At 48.7% G+C, this 20,959-nt stretch overlaps 11 protein-coding genes across 11 annotated transcripts; 4 read left to right on the top strand and 7 right to left on the bottom strand.

Annotated features, from left to right (window-relative positions):
• Positions 1 to 55: 55 nt before the first annotated feature.
• Positions 56 to 1,545, bottom strand: Pmar_PMAR026547 (Spo0B-associated GTP-binding protein, putative; the record flags this gene model as incomplete). Its single annotated transcript, XM_002773251.1, has 9 exons — positions 56 to 169; positions 211 to 323; positions 367 to 468; positions 497 to 652; positions 693 to 806; positions 855 to 1,005; positions 1,045 to 1,174; positions 1,216 to 1,335; positions 1,379 to 1,545. The coding sequence occupies 9 exons, from the start codon at positions 1,543 to 1,545 to the stop codon at positions 56 to 58; spliced, it is 1,167 nt and encodes a 388-aa protein (XP_002773297.1).
• A 285-nt stretch (positions 1,546 to 1,830) lies between these two features.
• Pmar_PMAR026546 (SEC61-gamma, putative) lies at positions 1,831 to 2,119 on the bottom strand (the record flags this gene model as incomplete). Its single annotated transcript, XM_002773250.1, has 2 exons — positions 1,831 to 1,943; positions 1,996 to 2,119. The coding sequence occupies 2 exons, from the start codon at positions 2,117 to 2,119 to the stop codon at positions 1,831 to 1,833; spliced, it is 237 nt and encodes a 78-aa protein (XP_002773296.1).
• Positions 2,120 to 2,223: 104 nt separating this feature from the next.
• Positions 2,224 to 4,075, bottom strand: Pmar_PMAR026545 (hypothetical protein). The gene is made up of 10 exons (XM_002773249.1): positions 3,912 to 4,075; positions 3,794 to 3,860; positions 3,643 to 3,752; positions 3,510 to 3,583; positions 3,387 to 3,462; positions 3,227 to 3,332; positions 3,032 to 3,172; positions 2,852 to 2,986; positions 2,624 to 2,803; positions 2,224 to 2,582 (listed from the first exon to the last, which is right to left on the bottom strand). Exons 1-10 carry the CDS (start codon positions 4,052 to 4,054, stop codon positions 2,343 to 2,345), a joined length of 1,272 nt encoding a protein of 423 aa, XP_002773295.1. The 5' UTR covers positions 4,055 to 4,075; the 3' UTR covers positions 2,224 to 2,342.
• Positions 4,076 to 4,601: 526 nt separating this feature from the next.
• Positions 4,602 to 5,668, bottom strand: Pmar_PMAR026544 (translation initiation factor if-4E, putative; the record flags this gene model as incomplete). The annotated part of the gene is made up of 4 exons (XM_002773248.1): positions 4,602 to 4,830; positions 4,876 to 5,072; positions 5,151 to 5,369; positions 5,411 to 5,668. The coding sequence occupies 4 exons, from the start codon at positions 5,666 to 5,668 to the stop codon at positions 4,602 to 4,604; spliced, it is 903 nt and encodes a 300-aa protein (XP_002773294.1).
• A 955-nt stretch (positions 5,669 to 6,623) lies between these two features.
• Pmar_PMAR026543 (hypothetical protein) lies at positions 6,624 to 10,160 on the top strand (the record flags this gene model as incomplete). The annotated part of the gene is made up of 3 exons (XM_002773247.1): positions 6,624 to 8,445; positions 8,764 to 8,942; positions 8,991 to 10,160. 3 exons carry the CDS (start codon positions 6,624 to 6,626, stop codon positions 10,158 to 10,160), a joined length of 3,171 nt encoding a protein of 1,056 aa, XP_002773293.1.
• Positions 10,161 to 10,802: 642 nt separating this feature from the next.
• On the top strand, positions 10,803 to 12,494 carry Pmar_PMAR026542 (Osmotic growth protein, putative). The gene is made up of 2 exons (XM_002773246.1): positions 10,803 to 11,541; positions 11,587 to 12,494. Exons 1-2 carry the CDS (start codon positions 10,813 to 10,815, stop codon positions 12,328 to 12,330), a joined length of 1,473 nt encoding a protein of 490 aa, XP_002773292.1. The 5' UTR covers positions 10,803 to 10,812; the 3' UTR covers positions 12,331 to 12,494.
• Positions 12,495 to 12,923: 429 nt separating this feature from the next.
• Pmar_PMAR026541 (hypothetical protein) lies at positions 12,924 to 14,534 on the top strand (the record flags this gene model as incomplete). The annotated part of the gene is made up of 6 exons (XM_002773245.1): positions 12,924 to 12,983; positions 13,027 to 13,169; positions 13,221 to 13,452; positions 13,499 to 13,668; positions 13,720 to 13,820; positions 14,065 to 14,534. 6 exons carry the CDS (start codon positions 12,924 to 12,926, stop codon positions 14,157 to 14,159), a joined length of 801 nt encoding a protein of 266 aa, XP_002773291.1. The 3' UTR covers positions 14,160 to 14,534.
• Positions 14,535 to 15,379: 845 nt separating this feature from the next.
• Pmar_PMAR026540 (hypothetical protein) lies at positions 15,380 to 15,606 on the bottom strand (the record flags this gene model as incomplete). The annotated part of the gene is made up of 2 exons (XM_002773244.1): positions 15,380 to 15,469; positions 15,517 to 15,606. 2 exons carry the CDS (start codon positions 15,604 to 15,606, stop codon positions 15,380 to 15,382), a joined length of 180 nt encoding a protein of 59 aa, XP_002773290.1.
• A 315-nt stretch (positions 15,607 to 15,921) lies between these two features.
• Positions 15,922 to 16,612, bottom strand: Pmar_PMAR026539 (peptide chain release factor, putative; the record flags this gene model as incomplete). The annotated part of the gene is made up of 5 exons (XM_002773243.1): positions 15,922 to 15,997; positions 16,047 to 16,108; positions 16,157 to 16,304; positions 16,347 to 16,426; positions 16,475 to 16,612. 5 exons carry the CDS (start codon positions 16,610 to 16,612, stop codon positions 15,922 to 15,924), a joined length of 504 nt encoding a protein of 167 aa, XP_002773289.1.
• An 881-nt stretch (positions 16,613 to 17,493) lies between these two features.
• Pmar_PMAR026538 (conserved hypothetical protein) lies at positions 17,494 to 18,784 on the top strand. Its single transcript, XM_002773242.1, has 5 exons — positions 17,494 to 17,591; positions 17,645 to 17,797; positions 18,019 to 18,158; positions 18,261 to 18,371; positions 18,418 to 18,784. The coding sequence occupies exons 1-5, from the start codon at positions 17,514 to 17,516 to the stop codon at positions 18,515 to 18,517; spliced, it is 582 nt and encodes a 193-aa protein (XP_002773288.1). The 5' UTR covers positions 17,494 to 17,513; the 3' UTR covers positions 18,518 to 18,784.
• Positions 18,785 to 19,172: 388 nt separating this feature from the next.
• Positions 19,173 to 20,906, bottom strand: Pmar_PMAR026537 (DNA polymerase delta catalytic subunit, putative; the record flags this gene model as incomplete). The annotated part of the gene is made up of 10 exons (XM_002773241.1): positions 19,173 to 19,238; positions 19,285 to 19,431; positions 19,474 to 19,617; positions 19,763 to 19,897; positions 19,946 to 20,009; positions 20,054 to 20,148; positions 20,192 to 20,285; positions 20,328 to 20,430; positions 20,475 to 20,565; positions 20,613 to 20,906. 10 exons carry the CDS (start codon positions 20,904 to 20,906, stop codon positions 19,173 to 19,175), a joined length of 1,233 nt encoding a protein of 410 aa, XP_002773287.1.
• Positions 20,907 to 20,959: the final 53 nt, after the last annotated feature.

Below are 20,959 nucleotides of genomic sequence, written 5' to 3'. Positions count from 1 at the left end.
CACAACCTACTGGAACATGCGGCCCTACCTCCAACTCTTAACATGCAGTCTACTATCAAGAAACCACAACCGAAACCACATCATGCTCAGTTGAATTGTCAGTGTCAATGTCGGGCAACTCCAAGCGCTTGAAAGCTTCCTCCATAAGTCGGCGTATCTTACGCGCCACCTGAAGTTGTCACAGTGGTTGTGTTCAAACCGTTGCCATACCAGTTCCAGGCTGAAACCCATGAGGGCACTTGTGGCCACCACGGCATCTTTGAACCCTTCCTTGCTGAGCTCCATATCGATGGTGTTTGCCGCTGCCAGTGCTGGCTCGATGCCTAACCTATGTATACCTACGAGCTGTCTCTGTACTGGCCTTACCTAAACCATCACACTTGTTGACGAGGACTATGAAAGGGCGATCCGCCATCTCCCCAGAGTATAGTTTGACTTCTAGCTGGAGTGCTCTGAGGGTGCTCAATGCTGCATCAGCTCCTAGGGAACCGTCGACCTAGTGTACTTGGAGCAGATTGCGGTAGAGGTAATAGCCCTACCACATAGAGCAGAGCTGTTGTCCTCTGTATGTGGCGTAGGAACTGATGACCGAGACCGACGTTGTCGTGAGCTCCTTCCACGAGGCCGGGCAAATCAGCTATGACATAGCCGCCTGTATGAACTGTAAGAGACTACGGTCGATACTACCCTACCGTCCTGGTCGTCAGTGAACCGAAGAGTCCCTAGATGTGGTGCGAGGGTTGTAAAAGGATAAGATGCAACTTTTGGTCGCGCTTTAGTGAGCGCTCTCAACAAACTCGACTTCCCTACCACAATTCTCACGTAATTATGTAGGAGTCGACCAAGCAGCCTACCAGCATTTGGGAACCCTACTAGGCCCACATCTGCTATAGACTTGAGCTCCAGTATAAGGTGTTTAACTTCACCACAATCTCCAACAGTGAAGTCATGCGGATGGTCCAGAACGACATTGCCATGGCCACCAGCTCCCCCAAAGGCGGCAGTCTGCGCAATACTTGTCGATAATCGCTGACTCGCACTCACATAAGACTGCTCGGCCTTGTTGAGGTCAGCAAGTACGACAGACTTCTCCCGATCTTCCCGGGGCTCTGTCGATACTACGACGCCTAGAGGCACCTTCACCACCAGTGGGGATGCGTTCTTGCCGGATATTCTAACAACCGACTCAAACCCGACATATGCCATCAGCACTACTTCCTATTGCGGCCTTTCCCTCCATCCATGGCCCTTGCCACACGAGGCACATTCGTGAGGGAGATCACATTAGGATCGGCCTTGAAAATCACATCTCCCCCTCGACCTCCATTGCCGCCTCTGGGAAGACAACTGTAAGGTATAGGCACCAAGAAGGCCTCACGCTGGGACTCCAGGGCCGAACAACTTCGGACTGACGTGCTTGATGTAAGACACATGGCCTGCGCCTCCTTGGCCACTTCTAACCTCGACACGTCTACGGTCCACCAAGCCCGCACTCAGTGCAGCACCAGAAAAGGCTCTACGCGAAGACTTAACGGTCGTTAGCATCCGCGCCCAGAAACGGAATGAGGCTCATCGATCTCCAACTGGACACCGTGTAGCTTGTATTGACTCATACTACCAACTCAAGCCTCCAACGATGCTACAGTGCTACTTAGCAGTGCTGATCAGCCCTTCGAGATAGCCAACAGGAAACAACATAGATGATAGTGTCACAGACAAGGCAGCAGCAGCATCAGCAGGGAGGAGTCCAAATACCATCACTAAAGCCCCGTAAAAACGCAGTGCGATGTGAATCCGTCACCACTTCACTATCATCAACTATACATGTACTTAGGAGCCCATGATGATGTTATTGATGGGGATGAAGACCAACTTGATACTGTATCCGATGAACCCCATGATGCAGAAGCCGATGAAGCACGCTGACGCCATCTTCTTGAATTCTGAGCACAACCAAAGGTGAGCAAAAGCTCAACCTGCCAAATGACCTCCTACCCTTAGCATCAGGCTTCTCGCATTTCTGGATGAGCCTCCTGGAGTCTATTGCGAACTCACGCAACCCCGTGTTGATATACCCGACAGGATTGGACTTGTCTGTGATGAGTTCGTTGAATCCCATGGATAGATGAAAAAGTTACGAGGCACCTAAATGATGCTACACACCCAAACACCACGCAACCCATCTTCATCTCGACGAAATCTTACTATGAACTATTACACTACAATAGCATGTGCGACAATGTAAACAGCACTAGGAGGGAGGCCATCACTACAGCAGCAATCCTTGTTGTAGTACAAAAATCATATGGAACTATACGATGGTACAAGGTGAAGAATTGCCTCTACTGCTCACCCCAGCTGAGGTAGTCTGAATCGCCCAGTCTGTTTTTCTTGCGGAGATAAGTGATAGCAAATACTATTGCGAATACACCGCAGACAACACCCACAACGATGTAGGAGTACCCCAATATGCCATTCTTGCCGCCAGCCCAAGTGGTAGTAGCAATGACGATGCTTTTAGTACCGTCGTACTGGGCTGTAGGGAAATGGTCTGACACTGTGAGTCGGAGAACATCACCAACCTGAATAGAATAATAAGATGAAGCTAACACACACAACCAACTTTCAAGTCGTCATCTATCCGGGCATACATCTTCCTGAACGTTGGCAAACCAGCAGGCCTCATCCACCCAATGAAACGACCGTTGAGAAGACCCCAGCCAGCCGGGTTGAGTTTCCTCTCGTATCCTTCTGCCGCACTACACGCAAACTCCGGATCAACACCCTCAACACCACCGGGCACCTAGCCAAGCCACTCCAAGACTCATGACAGATTGAAATTCTCCCCTACCAAAGTGAATTTACATGAGGCTTGATCCGTCATGTAGTTGGCGCAGGCTGTATGGTTGGTGGCCGAGTCAGCAGTAGCACTCATGACGTATATTTGCTTGTACTCAGAAGAGTTCTCTCGTGCAGCTATTGGTACCTTAATAACATCACAATTTCAATGACGATCAACAGTTGCACTTACACAAACTTGGGGAGGAAAGTAAAAGTTGAGCCACATATTCAGAGACACCTGATTCTGTACTCCCTCATCAATGAAGCCCTCCGGATCGAGGTTATCAAACTTATACTTCACATCATCCTCCCAGGCTATTACAGTATTGGTCTGCAATAAGGTAATGTCATCCACAGCTAGACGGTGGCGGAATCAACTCATCACCTCGGTAACATTAGTCCTCTCCCACACTACAGATCCGATGCGTTTAGTGTCGATGATGTAGGAATCGTTGAAGGTAGACCGCGCGATCAGCCCGCATGGGTAGTTACTACACATAGGAGCCACCAAAGTCCAGCGAGTCACCATCATCCTAGCATCTCACTTTCGTTCAAATCCATCTCGTTCCCACGGACTGCAGCCACCATTAGCACCACGACTCGTAGAAACACTACCAGGACCTAAATAAAGGTAAGTTTCCATTGTGCTTGTCGTAGTCTTCACTAACTTGCAAGTTGCGAGTAATCCCGAGACGCTATATAACGCCTATGATTCTGGTAAAAATTCGTGAGTTCATAGTACCTGAATCGCCACGACACGTCCTAAAAAAGGTGAGAAAATCCCAAGATAAATTCACTTACACATATATGGGGGCTTTCATGTCAGCATTGACCACGATATTCACGGGGAAGAGCCCTCCGTTAGCGATGCTAGTGTAATCCACCTTTAGCTCGTTGGTACTCTTGTCCGCCTAAATGAAGTACATAACCACCCATGCCCCTTAGGGCCTACCTCGACCAGGCCGATGCCTATTCCAATGAAGGCTGCAGCAAACGCTATGAAGGTAGCAATGACCCATCTAAAGGGGAAAACACAGGTAAGAATAGTAAGGATAGAAAATGGAACTCACTTAGGGCTGAGGAGAGGCTGCCACGCCCGTATCCGTTGCTGAATAAGATCATTGTCATACTGCTTCCGTTGCCGGCCTTCGCGTTGGTGTTCTCGAGGCCTCGATGATTCCCCAGGCGCCTGCCCAGAATTCGCAGTAGCCATAGTCGACACCGTGATGAAGCCACTGGAGTATCATATAAAGTAGGAAAGGTATAACACGACAGGGGGAGATTAGGAAATGGTGAGGAGGGGAGCCAATCCAACATCACTAATATTCACCTGTCATCATCATAATCTACTACAACTACTACCACTGGAGCCCTCACTCGACTGACGAGGCAAGTGTGTATACCACAAAGAGGAACGGTCAATAGTCTATAGCGATTACAGCGGTACGCCTTATTAGCTTAGTACGGATTAAGTGATACTAGATAGCAGGAGTTGACAATAACAACAACAAATACCTCACAACAATCACGGTCGATAACATACTTAAGTGGTATAACACGAGGCGTGAAGCGACCACGACGATGAAGATGATAGTTGGGGTAATAGCCGAGGAAGATAGTACACGGGGAAACGACGAGGTTGTTGTTGTCAGGAGAAAGGTGATGATGCTGTTGTTTTTCTTGTTGTTGGAAGTGTTGTACACACTAGAAAGGAAAATCCTGAGCACAGCAAACCGAGTTTATAACGGTAGACTTTTCAGCTAGGCCTTGGGCGTATCATCGTCAACGCCGCCCTTGTCGCCATTCTCCTCCTCATCATCCGTCTTAGTGGTTAGAGAGAGCTCTAATGAAACATGGGAAGGGTCCCTAGTAAAGTACTCGAACGACATGTTCGAGGGAAGCCGCCGACTGGCAGTTTCTTGGAGCTTATCGGCTCTGCTACCCTCCAAGTTATCCTCCATAGATGAGCCCGAAGAGGCAAACAACGGCCTGAGATGTTGATGATGCTGCAGATCCAACAGAGGAATTACTCACGCAATAGCGTCTCTGAAGAGGCTTCCCAATCGCAAGACCTCATCCTTATCTGAGGTCCCTATCCATAACGCTAGACGTATATTATACTTCCTGACGGAACACACAGCACCACATACTGCATCCACTCCAGTGTCACGGTTGGGATAAACACTGCCGATTAACGACAACAATATATTTAACCATGATTCATCGATACTCTGAACACCACAAAACCCAAATGCCCACAGTAGCAGACTAATACTGCAACATACCTCTTTTTGGTGTTCCGAAGTTGCTCCCCTCCTATTAGGTCGATCTACTGAGACTACCCATCGGCCGCCCTTGGCACATGTCTCATCCTCCCACATCGGGGCAATGCCTTGCCGGAATACACTATAGTCAGCATAGGTCAGTCGGCTAGGCGAAGATACGTTGTTGAATACTCGCCAAAAGTCCTCTACAGAGGTAAAATCCAATACCCGCTTCTGAGTACCTTTCCAGTTGTCCTTCTTATCCTGCAATCAACAATGACTACATCGACTACTCACACTACTACTTTAGTCTGTGCCTGATACATGAGCCAGAAGCTCCAGGTGTGCTCTAATGGATGTTGAGACTGGATATCGTAGTAAGAAGATGATGGGAGAGGCGTGGTAGCACCACTACTACTTGAGCATAGCTCCTCATCAGAATTGATGCTAATTGAAGATGATGTGGTACCAGAATCCACCTGAGCCCTATGTGACGGTAAGTGAGCCACCTGATCTAGTGACGACGCCGACGATGACGGGACGGCACCGGTAGTGCCAGACATTGCCTCGGAAACTTCTCTAGTCATACTACAATGACAGTGTTCAGGCTCCCATCACCGAGTAGTAGCCATCTTCATTTCATGGCACGCCCCCATGAAATAATTAGATTGCCGGTTGTCGGGCGAGCGCTAGTATTTTTGGCGGAGCGGTGCTGTGGAATGTTCTCGAAAAATTACCTCATCAATGCCACTGTCTCTACTGCGGTCGAATATCGCGAATTTCTACCGATATCATGGATTTTAGGGCTCTAAATGTGAAATGTCTTTACACATGACTACGTTAGGAATACTTCTCTAGGGGACTACTCAAAAAGTTATTATATTTTTGCCATACTTCAGTGTGTTTATTTCGTTTCGGTTTTCTGGCCCAAAACCGTCGGAAAATTCCGCGCGATGTGCATATTACATTATGCTGTTCTCTCTAGTATTCAATACTCTTGTACAGATCGTGTTGTAATCGTCGAATGTATTGCCAAGACTGGTAGTAGGAAGTTATGCATGATACACAGCAAAAAATGTGGGGGCGAACTTCACGGCGCAGGATTCTCCCACTGCATAATCGTCCGTTTATAGTGCACTCGTATACGGTAATGGCTATGGGTGACATCGCTGCTATGGTTTCAGTTACCACGTTCTGTTCGGTTCGTAGACGTAACCTTAGTTGGCATGACAAGATTGTGATTATGATGATGACCAGTATGGTACTAGAGAGGGATTAAGTACTGACCTATGTATATATCATGTTTTAATATAGTGTCAAAAGTCCTACCAGCACGATAATGTCGTACTGGCAGTGTCCATATCCTGTTGGATAATCTGTAACCGTAAACTATACGGTATGTATGTGGGATAAACGCATGCCCTATTACTTCTTTATTTTTAAATAGCCTGTTGCGTTATCGTTTTTGTTGCTAATATCGTCCTGTGGTAAGCCTACGATTGGCCGTCATTAATCTACATGGCGCAGTCATCGGCGGCGGCGACGGCGACGGCCAGCCATCACAAGCGGAAACGGGCTCGTCATCAGAGCTCTGGGCGGGCGGGCGGTAGCACGATGAGGTCCACTGTTAACGATAAGCCTACAGTGGAGATGCGAGAGGCTGTAAATCGAGATGGGGAGATGGGTCGGATACTGTTGGAGCGCGGTTACCTCGGCGCCAAATTGTACACTGGTCCTGACTTAACTACTGGTCTCTTGCCTGGTCAGCATGACCAGATATTGGCTGAAATGAAGTGGGTGCATGCGGATGTGGTAGGGTTGAGGGATCTCAAGCAAGCCCAATGTCGGCGAATAGCATCAGCAGTGAAGGAGTATTGGCGGTTACGGACGCACCAACAGGAGCGGGGTGGAGGTAAACATGTGAGGTTGGATAAGATGCCAAACGGCACTGCTACATCGCAGCGGCATCAACTACAGGCAACAGGGGCACTCACTGAAGACCCTATAGAAGACGATGGTGATGATGGTGACACTACGATGATGGACCATGGAGGTGATGGTGTATCTTCCGATGAAGGATCTCAGTACTCCAATGCCGCCGAGGCGAGGGCTTCTATCGACCCATTGCGTGATATCATAGACCGGCTTAATGATGCATCAGCGGTGTGGATGTCTGACAAAGGTCCTCCGATACAGTCGACTTGGGCGACCAGTAGTAGCACTAGTAGCAGCACGGCTACACCTCGGCCACCCACCTTGGTTGGTGATGCTGACGATGATGACGCTGTTGTTTGTAGTACAGTGTTCGTGCCGGGAGTAGTGGACTTCCCGGACCCTGGTGCGGAGCCTAGGCTGCGGATGAACGAGCTGTTGAGTAATCAACGTACACTTATGCATGAGATGCAGTTTTCGGAGGCAGCTCGAGCACGGTTACCAGCACTCTTCACGGCGATGGTCAGAGAGATGTCCACCCACCCTATTGGGGATCAGGAGTCGGTGGTAAAGACTCCATGTAGCACTTCCTCAGTAGTAGTTGCCAAGGCGAAGGCTACACCACGGTCTAGAAAGGCGGCGACACCTGCAGCAGCAGCAGTAGCTCCGCAGCAGCAGCAGCCACAACTACAACTACAACTACAAGGTATTGGTATGCTCGCCCAGGTTTGGGAGGAGAAGGAGAGTCTTTTACTATTGGCAGCTTCGGCACGCTCCTTGCCACGATGCTTCGACCACAAAAGCTCATCTACTCACTTCATAGCGGAACGACGGAGAGAGGTCCTTCGTAGCAGTGTCGCTGCCAATCTACAGGAGGACTCGTTGGACTTGGCCAGTGGGCTGACCCATGGCGTTAGCTGGCGGACGGTTGAGATCGGTATTCGGTGTGCCATGGAAGGCATCGCTGGTCACGACAAACTACGCTCTAGTGGTGCCTGTCTAAGACGTGCTAATGAGATGCTTACGGAACGGCCTATGATTCCCCCTGCCGGTACGAGATGGCGTGGTTCTATGGAAGGTATGGCAGGGGAAAAGCAGAGGCAGGTTGGCACACCATTAGATGTTCGCATAGTTCGGGACCACTCGGCCGCCCAGCTCAGTGATACCACTCCAACTGCAGTTGAGCAAGCTTTGACGGACGTGGACGATCGAACACTGGAGAAGTCTTTGCATGGTCAGGAGGATGCCTTGGAGTTGTTCCACTATCGTAGGGGGCTCACTACCCCTACGTTTGCTGCGTTCTATCCGACCAAATCGGTACCCTCTGCACTTGTTCGGCGACGGAGGCAAGCTGGTGAATCGGCAGGGAGAAGTGTCGGTCAAGTACATTGGAGGCTCCCTAAGGTGCGTAAGTGCATACAGAAGGCTTCGACAGCTAACAGTATATTATCACCACCGCCGCATGGGAGGAGAAGGAGGCGGCGTCCTTGCAGTATCGCCATACGATCATCTGTATCCCGTGTGGCAACACCAGTGAGCTTCTCAGAGGCACTCAAGGCTTGGGATGAGTACATAGCTACTGTGAGCCATCAGAACTCCTGTCGATGGCTCAGTAATGCGGTCACTTCGATGGGAGTTGCTCGAAGGAGACGTGCTACTGAATGCCGGGAGATGAGAGTCTTCCAATGGGAAGCTCCTCCATTGGGGTCGCCGGCCTCTCCCTTAGCATTGAGGAATGCTCATGCTAATGCATTGCTTGCATTGCAGCGATATGCTGCTGCCTCGACTAAGGGCGCGCCTGTGAAACAGCTGAGCTCGTGTATTGGGCCAGAAGCTATGAAGTTGTTGACGTATGCTGCAAAGAGGATGAAAGAGCAGATGCCAGATAATGGTAGTGGTATTCATGTAATAGTATGCACCCTCTAGGATGGACTTCAGTGTTGGCTTCTTCAGGTGGCTCCGACGAAGCAGCCGATTCCTGAGAATTATAGGAGGACGAAGGTGACAATGTTGCCGATGGCGACGAGCCGGCCAAGCGGTCCCCACATGATTGGTCAGGCGCCATCGCATCAGTTTACACCAGTGCAACGGCAGCAGCACCAAGCTGGTGGTTTCGTTATGGGGAAAGCTACTCCTAGCGGTGCGTATCAGAGGGTAGCGGCAACAGCTAGTCCGCAGCAGCAGCAACAACAACAACCGCAGCATCTAGCTCAATTGCTGCAACTACGTAATGCTGCTGCTGCAGCAGGGGTCGTGACTCAGGACGGCGGCACTGGACAGCAACAACCTATGCAGCAGTACATTATGCCCAAGCGTGGCCAGATGCAACCTACGATTGGCTTACAGAATCAGCAACAACAGCTGAAGGTGGATCTAGGCGGAGGCAAGGCGCCATCCCCGGCTGCACAACGATTCCCTGGTCAAGGATTGGGCACAGTAGCTACGGGGGCTATGCCTAAGATGCCGCAAGCTACAGTGCAAAACTTGTTACAGTCTATGCTTGCTCAACAACAAGCTCAACAACAACAAGCAGCTTCCCCAAGCACACAGTCAACCGTGGCGGGTCAGCAAGCTGGCAATCAAAATGCTGCTGCTGCAGCTGCTGCTGCACTCGGTAGGGCCAATCTTGGTAACTTACATCAGTTGTATCAGCGGCTACTCACACAGTTCACTCATGGTGCTACTGGTCCTATGCGGCGTCCTGGAGGTATGACACCTACAGGGCCATCTCCTTCGTCTCCGGGTTCTGCTAGTGCTGCTGCAGCAGCAGGAGGAGTACCCTCTGGTACCACTTCTATGCCCGCCATTCAGAATATGCTGCAGAATATATTTGCCAATAATAGATCGCAGTACAGTACGGCGGCTACACCGAAGGCTCCTGGTGTACGAGCCCAGCAAGGGCCCTCTACTACTACCACAGCGTCCCTACAGCAACATCAGCAACAGCAGCGCTCGCCATACCAGCAGTTCTATTACGGCAATGCGGTCAGTGGGGGTACTTCTATTCTGCCCAAGGCTGTACCATCTAAGGCATCTGCGCCACCAGCACCGAGACCGCCGCCTACTACTACTACTGCTGCTGCTCATGAGAACCCTAATGCCCCATCGGGTTCCGGTCTCTGATCGACTTGTGTGATAGATTCCACGCTGTTGTTGATGGTAGTTGTGCTACATCACGATCACTATTCTCTATTCGCAACAATTACATCTGCTGCAAGTGCAACTAAATCGTACATAGTATTGCTATCATTTATTGAACGATTGATTGACGACCTATCGTATCGGGGTATCCCATTTTCTCCGTCGCCTTCATAATGATTACATTTATTAGAATCAAGCGTGTAGTGCTGATACCACCACCATCGTTGTTGTTGTTGTCGTTCTCGTCCCCACCCGCTTCTAGTCTACTGCTGCAGTAGTACTGCGTATCATCATATGTATCATTGGAGTACTCTATCAACACCCTACGATAAAGCCTATATCATAATAATACCACCACTACTTGAATATGCCTGTTGAGTTCACACCACACGCTAGGTCTCGCCACGCCTTGGTTATCGTGTGCATGCGTGCAGGTCACTCGGTGCATTTACTTGTACTATAGTCCCTGTAGGTATGTCCTCGGGATGCTTGTGTTACCGTTCACGTATGGTTCGTAATTGTGTTCGTATGCACTGCACAATCGCTCAGTGTTCCTCGTAGGAGTTCTACCAAAATACCTCGTAGCTCACCTAGTTGCTGAGTACTCAGGCGAATACGCTTTTTATCCACTAATATGGAACACGTTATTGTCGTTGGTGGAGGCCTCGCTGGCCTTTCCGCTGCTCATACCGTCCTCGAGCGTGGTGGACGTGTCATACTCCTTGACAAGATGTCATTCTGTGGTGGTAACTCTACCAAGGCCACTTCTGGTATCAACGGGGCACTGACCGCCACTCAAAGGAAGCAGGGCATTCCTGACAGCCCGGAACTCTTCGAGAAGGATTCCCTCAGAGGTGGTGCTGAGCGGCCCGATCTCATCAAGGTTTTGACCCACGAGAGCGCTGATGGCGTCGATTGGCTCATTGACCGATTCGGCCTTGACTTGTCATTGCTTTCGAGACTTGGCGGCCACTCTATGGAGCGTACCCATCGCGGAAAGGCTCGTTTTCCTGGTATGACAATTACTTATGCTCTTATGGAGAAACTTGAGGAAATTTGTGAGAAGGAGCCAACTCGAGCTAAGATGATCATGAAGGCCAAGGTTGACAAGCTGCTGACTGATGCCTCCGGTGAAGTGATTGGGTGCGAGTACGTTAAGGACGGCAAGACCCATGAACTGTTTGGGGCCGTGGTCTTGGCTACCGGCGGCTTTGGTGCTGACTTTACCGATGGCTCTCTATTGAAGCAGTATAGGCCAGATCTGGCTCATTTGCCAACTACCAATGGAGAGCATACTACTGGTGATGGCATTAAGATGGCCCAGGCTATAGGGGGGGAGACAGTCGATCTGGAGTGGGTTCAGGTGAGCTCACTCCCTTGATGAGTTTCTATCAGCTTCATTTTGTAGGTACATCCGACTGGTCTGGTCCACCCTGATGAACCCGACAATAAGGTCAAGTTCCTGGCTGCCGAGGCTCTCCGTGGTGTTGGTGGTCTCCTTATTGATGCCCATGGTAGACGATTCTGTAATGAGCTTGGTCGTAGAGACTATGTTACCGGAGAGATGTGGAAGAATAAAGGACCGTTCCGTCTACTTTTGAACTCAAAGGCTTCGAAGGAGATCGAGTGGCACTGCAAGCACTACAAAGGCAGAGGCCTCATGAAGTTTTACAAGTCGGGCCGCGATCTCTGTGCTGATACTGGTATTGACCCCAAGGTGCTGGAGGACAGTTTCAGGGTTAATAACGAATGTGCAGTGAAAATGGCGCAGGATCCCGAGGGTGGCAGCTACCCAGCTTACCCTAGCGGCAAGAGCTATGATAAATGGGGTAAAAAGTTTTACCATAATACCCCTACTGATATCAACGACTCTTTCCACGTCGCTATCGTGACGCCTGTCATCCACTACTGTATGGGTGGCTTGAAGGTCGACACTGATGCCCGCGTCCTCAGGCAGGACAAGCCCATCGAGGGCCTCTTCGGAGCTGGTGAGGTCAATGGTGGCATCCACGGCAAGAACCGTCTTGGTGGCAGCTCTTTGTTGGACTGTGTTGTCTTCGGCCGTGTGGCCGGCAGATCGGCAAGTAGCCACATGCAGGAGTCCAACGTTAGAGTCGTCGCTGATAAGGGCTTGGCTAGATCCAAGTTGTGATTATTGTGACAACGTGTTTTCGACTCCTTTTATCGTATCAATGAACATCATTATAGCAAGTATTGAGCATAAGGTTGGTATCTTCGATAAGCATATTTTTATTAAGTGATAGTCGGGCAAGTGTTATTAGTAGAATCATGTTAGTCGGCTGAAGGGAGCCTGTGAGTTTTTCAACTCAGTGATGGTGTATGCCAACCGAAATACTTTTTGTTGTGTTTCTAGTCGACTCAGTGGTTGAAATGGTCAGTTTCATGAAGTGAGGTGCCAGGCTAGATGAGTATCGCCTCGCTATGATGGAGTTAATGCTCGTTAGAATGTGTGGCATTTCCATATGCACGTCAACGGCGGACGCTTATTGAAGTGGCGCCGGGTGATAGCTGCCATTTCGACTGAATAGTGTTTCCTTCCTCTTACCTCGTCTGTGTTACTGCACAGACGTCCTTCAAGACTGTAGCCTTATATGGGGCTGCAGTAGTCGACGGATGTGTGTTCGGAGCCGTGTTGATGGTGTTCGCGAGGGGCATGATCCGTGTGTAGTGTAAAGTGGGTTGCAGCGTGTGCATGCGTGCAAACTTTCTTTAGCTATTCACTGCATGTCAGTGCAAGTTCCGTCTCCTGAAGCGAGTAGACGTATGAGCGGGCAGTTTGATAACGTAGGCTTGGGGGACCTCCCAGTCGGACGGTAGCTTGTGCAAGGTCAACCCTACCAATATGGATGGCAACGAGGAAGAAGACATCAACAGTGGCGGGAACATCTCTGAGGAAAAGTATCATTTCTACCCTTATGGTAGAGGCTCTTGTGACTGGACCCTGGAGGAGCATGACCGAATCAGGAAGAAGTAAATTCCCTTGAGTGGGCTACTGTTCTCAAAGAGCACGGGATTCGACAGGTCCATGGACGAGATTGAATCCCATTTCAACCCTCCTTCCTCCTCGGTAACTCCGACGACCAAAGAAACAGTTCCGGAGGCCTCTATTGAACGGAAGATGGACGCAGTGGCGAGCTCCAATCCGACGGCTAAAAAACCTGGCACGATCGGTAGCAAGTTCAGTACAGCCCATAACACCTATTTCCTCGATGAGGATCTCGACATGGGGGCCGACATAGACAACCTCGACAATGTAGGACGAATTCGTTCCCCATGCCTTTGGACAGTGTCTGCGTTAGGTCCCGGGAAGTGGCATTCAGGAGACCACCGAGAAGGAGGAGTCCGCCTACCACTACTACGATCCGCTGTCGGGAAACACTCGGCTGGCTACCTCTGGAGGGACAGATAACGGCGAGACTTGGCAATGGGGAAAGGTGGACAATGTGCTCAAGCACTCCCTAAAGGAAAGGCACTGCTCTCTTTACGAATCCACTTTTATGTCAACTATTGTGTCTGGCAGGACTCATCCCGGAAGCTATAAGAGCAGCAATTATGACGGTGATGCACGTCTCACGGCGGCCAGATTCGAAGATTCTGGCGATTTTGATCGCAACATGTTCAGTAAGCTATCCGGAAAACTCCACTACCACGTCTGGCGATTCGTGAATCAGTAGTTTTTCGTTTGCTTCTGCCTTGAAACACATCGACCCTTATCACGTATTCACCCTTGGCGAATCGTTTCGAAATCCTCAGTCAAACTCTGGTGCCGACGATCAGTACACCTGACCAGGTCGGTTGAGTACAGTTCCTCGCGATGTTACTCAATATCGTGTACAATAGTTGAAGTACTGCTTCTTCCCCTCAGAGTCAGAGGAGGCTCCAAAAGAATGGATGGCGGCGGCCGACGATGGTGATATATTTGCTCATCAGTCCAAGGAGGTCAAGGCTGGAGCCAAATAGGAACGTGAGAAGTGTTGTTGTACTTGATTGATATGAATATGATAAACTTCATTTCATTTTTGACTACTACTGCCAAGCTTATGATTGAGTATAGCCTTAGAAGGAGGCCTACGCGGTCAAACCGCGATGACAATCTCGTTGCTACTCACTACTGCTACCAAGTTGATGACCGGACATGTCCAGATTCTGGTTGGGGACTTTGTCGTCTTTACTTCGGATTCCCCATCCGCCAAGGTCGACACCAGAGCCCCTTCATTTCATTATTTTGGTTTCGGCTTGCGCTGGAGCCTTCGTCGTACCGTTATTCCATTCAATAATCTCAAGTTGTTATCACACAGAACTATCATTCGGCTATCTCCTAGCACGCATTGCCCAGCTGGAAGCTGTTCTAACCGTAATGGTAGACCTATTGGGTTTCAATGGAAGGGGATCAGGGAGCTCGTAAGTAGACTTCTATTTCTTCATTGACCATATAAGAACCTATCTACGTTCTACAACCCTAGAAACCGGCGCCTATCACAAGTCGTCGTTGGTCGACGACTTCCATATACATTGGTACATTCGAGTTGCTAACTGAAATCGTAACTCTGTTGTGATAGTGGGAGCATGTAAGGATTCACAAGTGATAACTACGTTACGTAGTCTTCGTAGCAGAGGAGGCAGTGCTAGTGGAGTCTTGTTCAACAACATGTGTACGTTCGTCGGAATCAATAATAATACTTCGCACACTCCCACCAGGAACATAGCCGATTCGCTGGTCGAAGGATGTAACCGGCGACAAGATAACGACATGTAGACCACGAGCTTCAATGCTCAGCCTACAGTTCGCACACACGGAGGTAGGCTGGATGCCACCTTGCAAGCATTAATCGGTCAACAGGGTCCCTTTAGCGCCGCAAAATTTAGCAGTGGATGGCGAATGGGTTTGTGACCATGGTCTTGACTGTTATTATCATTATGCCTCTCAAAGGTCATCGATAAACCCTCCTAATTGAGCATGTTATCTCCAATAAAGTGATTTCTATAACGGTTTGGTTCACACTCTACAGCCATCAGCAATGCCTTGGATAAGTATAGAGGGACCCCTACCACCTTTGAGCCCATCGTAAAGAGAAACTGGAAACATACGACCAGACGATTAACTATTACACAAGCATGGCACTTGGAGAGATCAGGAACAGGATGAATATAACAGTTACAATATCACATAGGAGGTTTTCCTATTTCTTGACAGCTTGTTTGTCTCCTTTGGCCTTGCCAAAGATGCGTTCCCAACCATCAGCGTACTTCTTACTATACCCATTATTCACCTGTAAAAGCGCTTGTTGAGTTCTACTATATTGAATGGAGTTCCCACCTGAACATGCGCAATATCATCCTCATAGCAAACAGGTCCACTGATAGCCCCAGGGCATCCAGCCGGAACAGATGAGAATGCTCGGACCATTGAAGGTCGACTGACGACTGCTGCTGATACCAGCGATCGAGATGCGAGAACGGCACGAGACAACATGAAGAATATGCAAAACTGTTGTCAACCGTCAATCACTGATCAATAGGCGTCTTGGAGTTGTGTTGAAGTAAATGATACGAATCTGCACGCGTACGCATGAACAGCCTGTACCTTACAACCAGCTCAGACGTCGACGAATATCGAAGCCTTCCATAATGAGAACATCAACAGGCAAGACGATAACATTGAGTAAAGCTCAACCATAGTGTGCCAGAAACCGTATCGAGCATGCCGTAAGCTTAGTGATCGTCAGAACTTGAGCTCCTTCTTCATCTTCCGATGCTGCTTGTCTCGATCTCGCCGTTTACGATTGTATTCATGATACCTGCCAGATTACAACCAATTTAACTTCAACAACAGTTGTCATTTCTTACTCCTGTATTTCCTCCTCGCTTTTCACCGTTTTAAGCCAGTCAGAAAACTCCAACTTCTCTTCCTAAGGCGGCAGTGTCACCATCATTTCTCCAACAGATCCTTTCCTGACCTCTCGATAGGCTTCAGCCGCGTCAAGCTTTTGCTGTAGTGTTCGAAGGGCTCGGTCATAGTTGGAGATTTGTGATCGAGTCTCGTGACAGGTTATCATTATAGCATTGCCGCTCCGTGTCAAAGTGCCTGCCCTTGCTTCCAGCTTTCTGAGAACGTATCACCTTGGGAAAAATACCGAGCATCCCTACTTCAAATTAGCCACTATTGCATCGGACAACCAACTCTTACATTTCGCAAAGTCAAGAATTAGTTGGCATCTAGTATGAGACTGAACGGAAACATCAATATGACTGGAAAGCGAGTGACTCAGCAGTACCGCATTCACATTTTGCCCTCCTGGACCGGGACTTCGAGTAAAGTGCTTCTCCAGATCTTTTTCACGTATCGTTACCTTATACCGTTTCTGCAGGACTGCTATCCGATGGATTCTCGACTTGGAAACATTAGAAAACATAAGTGAACTCAGTTTGACAAGGGTTGCTTCTACCACCCTTTCTCGACAGGCGGAGTAAAGCTTCTGTTCATTTTCGAAATACTCCCAACGCTACATCAACTTGATTCGATTTCGACACACATACATGCTACACACTGAAGTCACCTCCATCACTTCGTTCGGCCGTAATAGACGACAAAAGTCGCGACTATAGTGCCACAGAGAACCGCGGTCCAAATCATGTAGATTGTTGGTAGATGTTCACACAGTGAGTCGGCGAATGCTCGAGTAGTAGAGCATTTACTGGTGACTACCACTAAGGTAGTTGTACACGCTATGCAAAGTACAGCCATGAAGGAGGCCACCACTTTGCTGAGCCACAGTTGCCTCCTGTTCAGGCCCATACTGGGATACTGTGATAAAGGCCTATCAGGACCTGGGCCTAGGAGTGGTAGGGACGGTGATGAAGTCAGGCTGGTCATAACGCAACGTTCTTTCGACTCATCTGAATCTTCCTCTCATCTTGTAATCTTGAACTATCTTGTATTTCCTCAACTGTAATATGTGGTCCATAAGGTTCTGCTGCCTGTAACAGATGAAATTCAACAATCGATGAGATCGATTCGATAAACCATTTGTTGAAGTTGTATACAGGCAGCCAGTCAGTCTGATGGTGGCAGCACTGTTTTAAGGTCGAGTGAGAGATCTCTAATGCTTTTGCTTGCTTTAGGGTTCCGTTGGAGTATCTTGATATGCTCCATGCAAAGCATATCCTGGTTTAGATACTATAGTGAGCTAGCTTCTTACAACACTCGTGTCAATGTAGGATAGAGGGTTTGAGGATTGCCGTGACATTCGTGATCTGCTGGGCGAATAGTACCCTGTCGTTGGCAGTTTGTTGGTCTATGTTTATTATTCCTCGATGAGTGCCTTCAATAGCTGGCCCTACATCTCAATCGTCATTGTCTTGGGGTTCGCCGCAGTTTTCGTTCTCCTCTGGGTAACAGCGAGATGCTCCGCCTTGAATTGCGCAATTGTTGGTATCCATTTTAGTATAAATACGTCGAACGGCGGAATGGCCGTTTAGTGTTCGTACCGCCTTACCAAAGTCCAAAGCCTTCACCGCCATTACGCTGTGATACGTTGAAAGAACAAGAGGCTCGATTGCAGGAGCTCATGGACAAAACTAAAATCGTCAATACACAGGTAGGAATAGAACGTGGGTCGTCACAGCGGCCAGGAAGGCTACGTCTTGGGAGATTCTGGTGGTTCTGATTGCCAAGCAAATCAATTACTTTCGCTTTCGGTGCCTTTTGCTTCTCTGACATGCTCACCGTTGAAATCGAGTAGATCGGGTTTGCACTTAAGATTTCACATTCGGGACTTGGAGGATAAATTTTGTGCAATTTTCTTGATTTTTTCCTCAGAAACCTGGTATGACCTCACTGGGTGTCCGACACTCCATCTCCCAAAGATCTATCTTAAGCCTGGCCTCTCTCCGTGCTGCTGTTAGTAATGACTCAATGAGCGAAATTGATGAAACAGATCCGCCCGGTGGAGGTTTATTGTAATAATCGGGTGAAAATGAGAGGGAGTTGTTTTCAATCTGGCTGCTCATATGGGGAGGGTATTCATAGCTGTAAATCGTGCGCGTGTCTGTATCGTTCAGGCGAGCTGGTGGCTCATTCGAATGTCCCATATGTCTTGCTGATTGTCGGGATGACCCTGGTGTCCGACTACTACCATGCGGTCACTGCTTCCACGAAGACTGCATAAGAGCGTAGGCGAACTTTCCAAGGCTTATTCTTGATTGCTATGGTGATCAGGTGGTTCATATCGCAGTTGATCAAACCAACATGCCCTCTATGTCGGAGACCGGTGATTCCTCCGATCAGTGAAGACACCAAGATACTCCTTACAGCATAGCCCCGCAAATTTACCGCAAATCTTTTCGTCTCGCATCATTCCTATCGACTTCCGATTTTGACTGTACTACTGTGTTCAGCATGTCGCTAGTTATTCTGTGTTGTTTTATCATCAATTTCATCCGACAGTGCTGATGGGTATTATATTCCGCAGTAGGTCGACGGCCCTGCATTCGTAACAACGCCTTAAGCACTGTTGATGAGTCATTGCTTGTGGATACGGGTCTTTTCTGCGTATACTATCAAATTTACATTTCCTTGGATGATGAAAAAGTCACCACTATTTACCGTTCCTGTGTTCAGATCATCGCCGATTTCTATAACTCTTAATCGCTCTTGAGTTTATTCAAGTCAAACGATTATAGATACTCTCAGATTCTATAATAGCCCTTAGTGACAGCGTACTGGCAACTCCCAAACCTTCGAAGTCGCAACTTTGAGAGAAAAATCCATCAATAAATGCCCGTACTGGAATCTCCATGTTCATGCTGTTCATACCGGTGTTCCTTATCGCTGTCACAGTGAATACCAGACCATCCACCCAGGAGGTTGTTCCGTACAATGCCCTGGAAATATCGACATTATCAGAGGCTCAACGCGAAACTTGTCGCTCAGAAGTGCACGAAATTGAGATTAAATACTCGTGAAAACGTCCTCTACCAATCTACCGCTTCTCTCAGACGACTCACGGCATCAGCAGCCCTCGCGGCGTCTTTTCGTACCTACCGAGAGAAATGCTGACTAGATGTGAATACCATTTAGCTTTACCTTAGCACGGCGGTAGAATACTGGACAGTCTCTCGATGTACATATAACGTCTTGTTCTACACTCCCTTGACATCGTTGACATTCGCTCCACAAACGCGAGAATTGCACCTCCAAGGCTCGCAGCTCGTTGGTCTTCTCAATAACGACCTGGGTGAATATTCGAAGAGTATGGAGTCGGTTTGCCGTTACCTGTCCCTCCTTCACGTTCTTGCAATGCTGGCACAAGGCACCACCGTGACCATCCTTCAGGACAGCCTTACACGACAGACATTTGTGGGTTTTCTTGAGGAACATAGAGAGACCACCAGTGGCCGAGGCTCCCGATTGGAACACCTGCAAAGTGTAATCACAAGCCAGTCCGAGGCACACAAACGGGACGGAATTCTGGCAACCGTAAAGCCAAAAAGGATTATAATTTCGTTTTCTGTAGTGATAATGGGATGTACATGGTTTCCCACAGTCTCCAGTCTCGAATCACCTTTCGCATGTGTTCACCGGTAAAGAGGACAGCTTCTGCATTGGGAAGAATGTTCTCGAATATCCTCATCAAGGGCTGCTTCAGCTGATGGTCTATATAATGTTGCCCATCTATAGGTATGTTATTTTCGACTGCCTGAAACTCATCAATAGGCATCCCAGGGTGTCTAGGTTATCAGTCTACGTATAGAGGGTCTTCTGCCTTCTCGTACTGTGCTACTCCCTTCGGTGCTCTTATGATGACATATCTACTTACTGATGTACACGGAAACCAACACGCAGAACAACCCACTGAATTCGGTCCCCAATAGCAGGGGCGTTGCCAGGATCTCGCTGAGCCATTCGTTTGGCCAGCTCCACATGGGCTTGCTTCGCTGCGTAGGCCCCCTGTCAAGAGAATGACAGACTCAATGATCAAGTGAATCTTTACGTCTTCCATGCCCTTTGCCAAGGACTTCGAAATGACAAGCATTGACATATCAACCTTATTCTGTAGGAGTTCCGACAAGGTTTTCCGAATGAATCTGAACCGAGTAGACTGAAAAGGTGAGGAAGAGAGAGCCTACGCAATAGCACGATCCAAGGAGCTTTCTTTCAAGATGATGTTCAGTGTGTTCTCTACCACCACTTTCACCAACTCACAGTTATCTCTTCTCACAGTTTCGATACCTTAAGCCGGATATCTCAGTCGGGGAGAGACCGTGTGGTGCTACCTTTAGCGTCAAGCTTGTCTGCCTTCACGGGATTAGTCCAATACAGCCCAGCGTAGCGTTTCTTGTTCATCAGCAAGTACGGGAAGTAGACCTGCCAATACGCGGCAAATGATGACCATCTCGGGAGATTTCTCATACCTTCTCAAACTCAAGCTTGATAGGATCGATGAAGGTAGTCGAGACGAAGGCTGCTGCCTCCTGTCCCAGTTTCATGGCCTCTTCCACCGTGTCACAGCCGAACTTCACGAACACGGAATCCGTATCACCATATATCACTGTAGCATCGTGAGCGTAACCATTCTCAACGCGATATCTAAATGGGGGCTTCAAGCGGAGTCTAATGAGTTGTGGAATACCGACGACTCGAAATTTTGAATGACCAGGCGTCACAATGAACAGAACATCTCCGCAAAGATACCAGGACGTGCCCATGATCACTTTTGCTCGACTAAGTCTTGGTGTGCTCGATCATTTGCCGACCGAAT

This window comes from Perkinsus marinus (genome assembly GCF_000006405.1).
Source record: "Perkinsus marinus ATCC 50983 genomic scaffold scf_1104296959216, whole genome shotgun sequence".
Taxonomy (NCBI): Eukaryota; Perkinsozoa; order Perkinsida; family Perkinsidae; genus Perkinsus; species Perkinsus marinus.
Note: the sequence above shows the minus strand (reverse complement) of the source record. Positions and strands in the feature narration are given on the sequence as shown.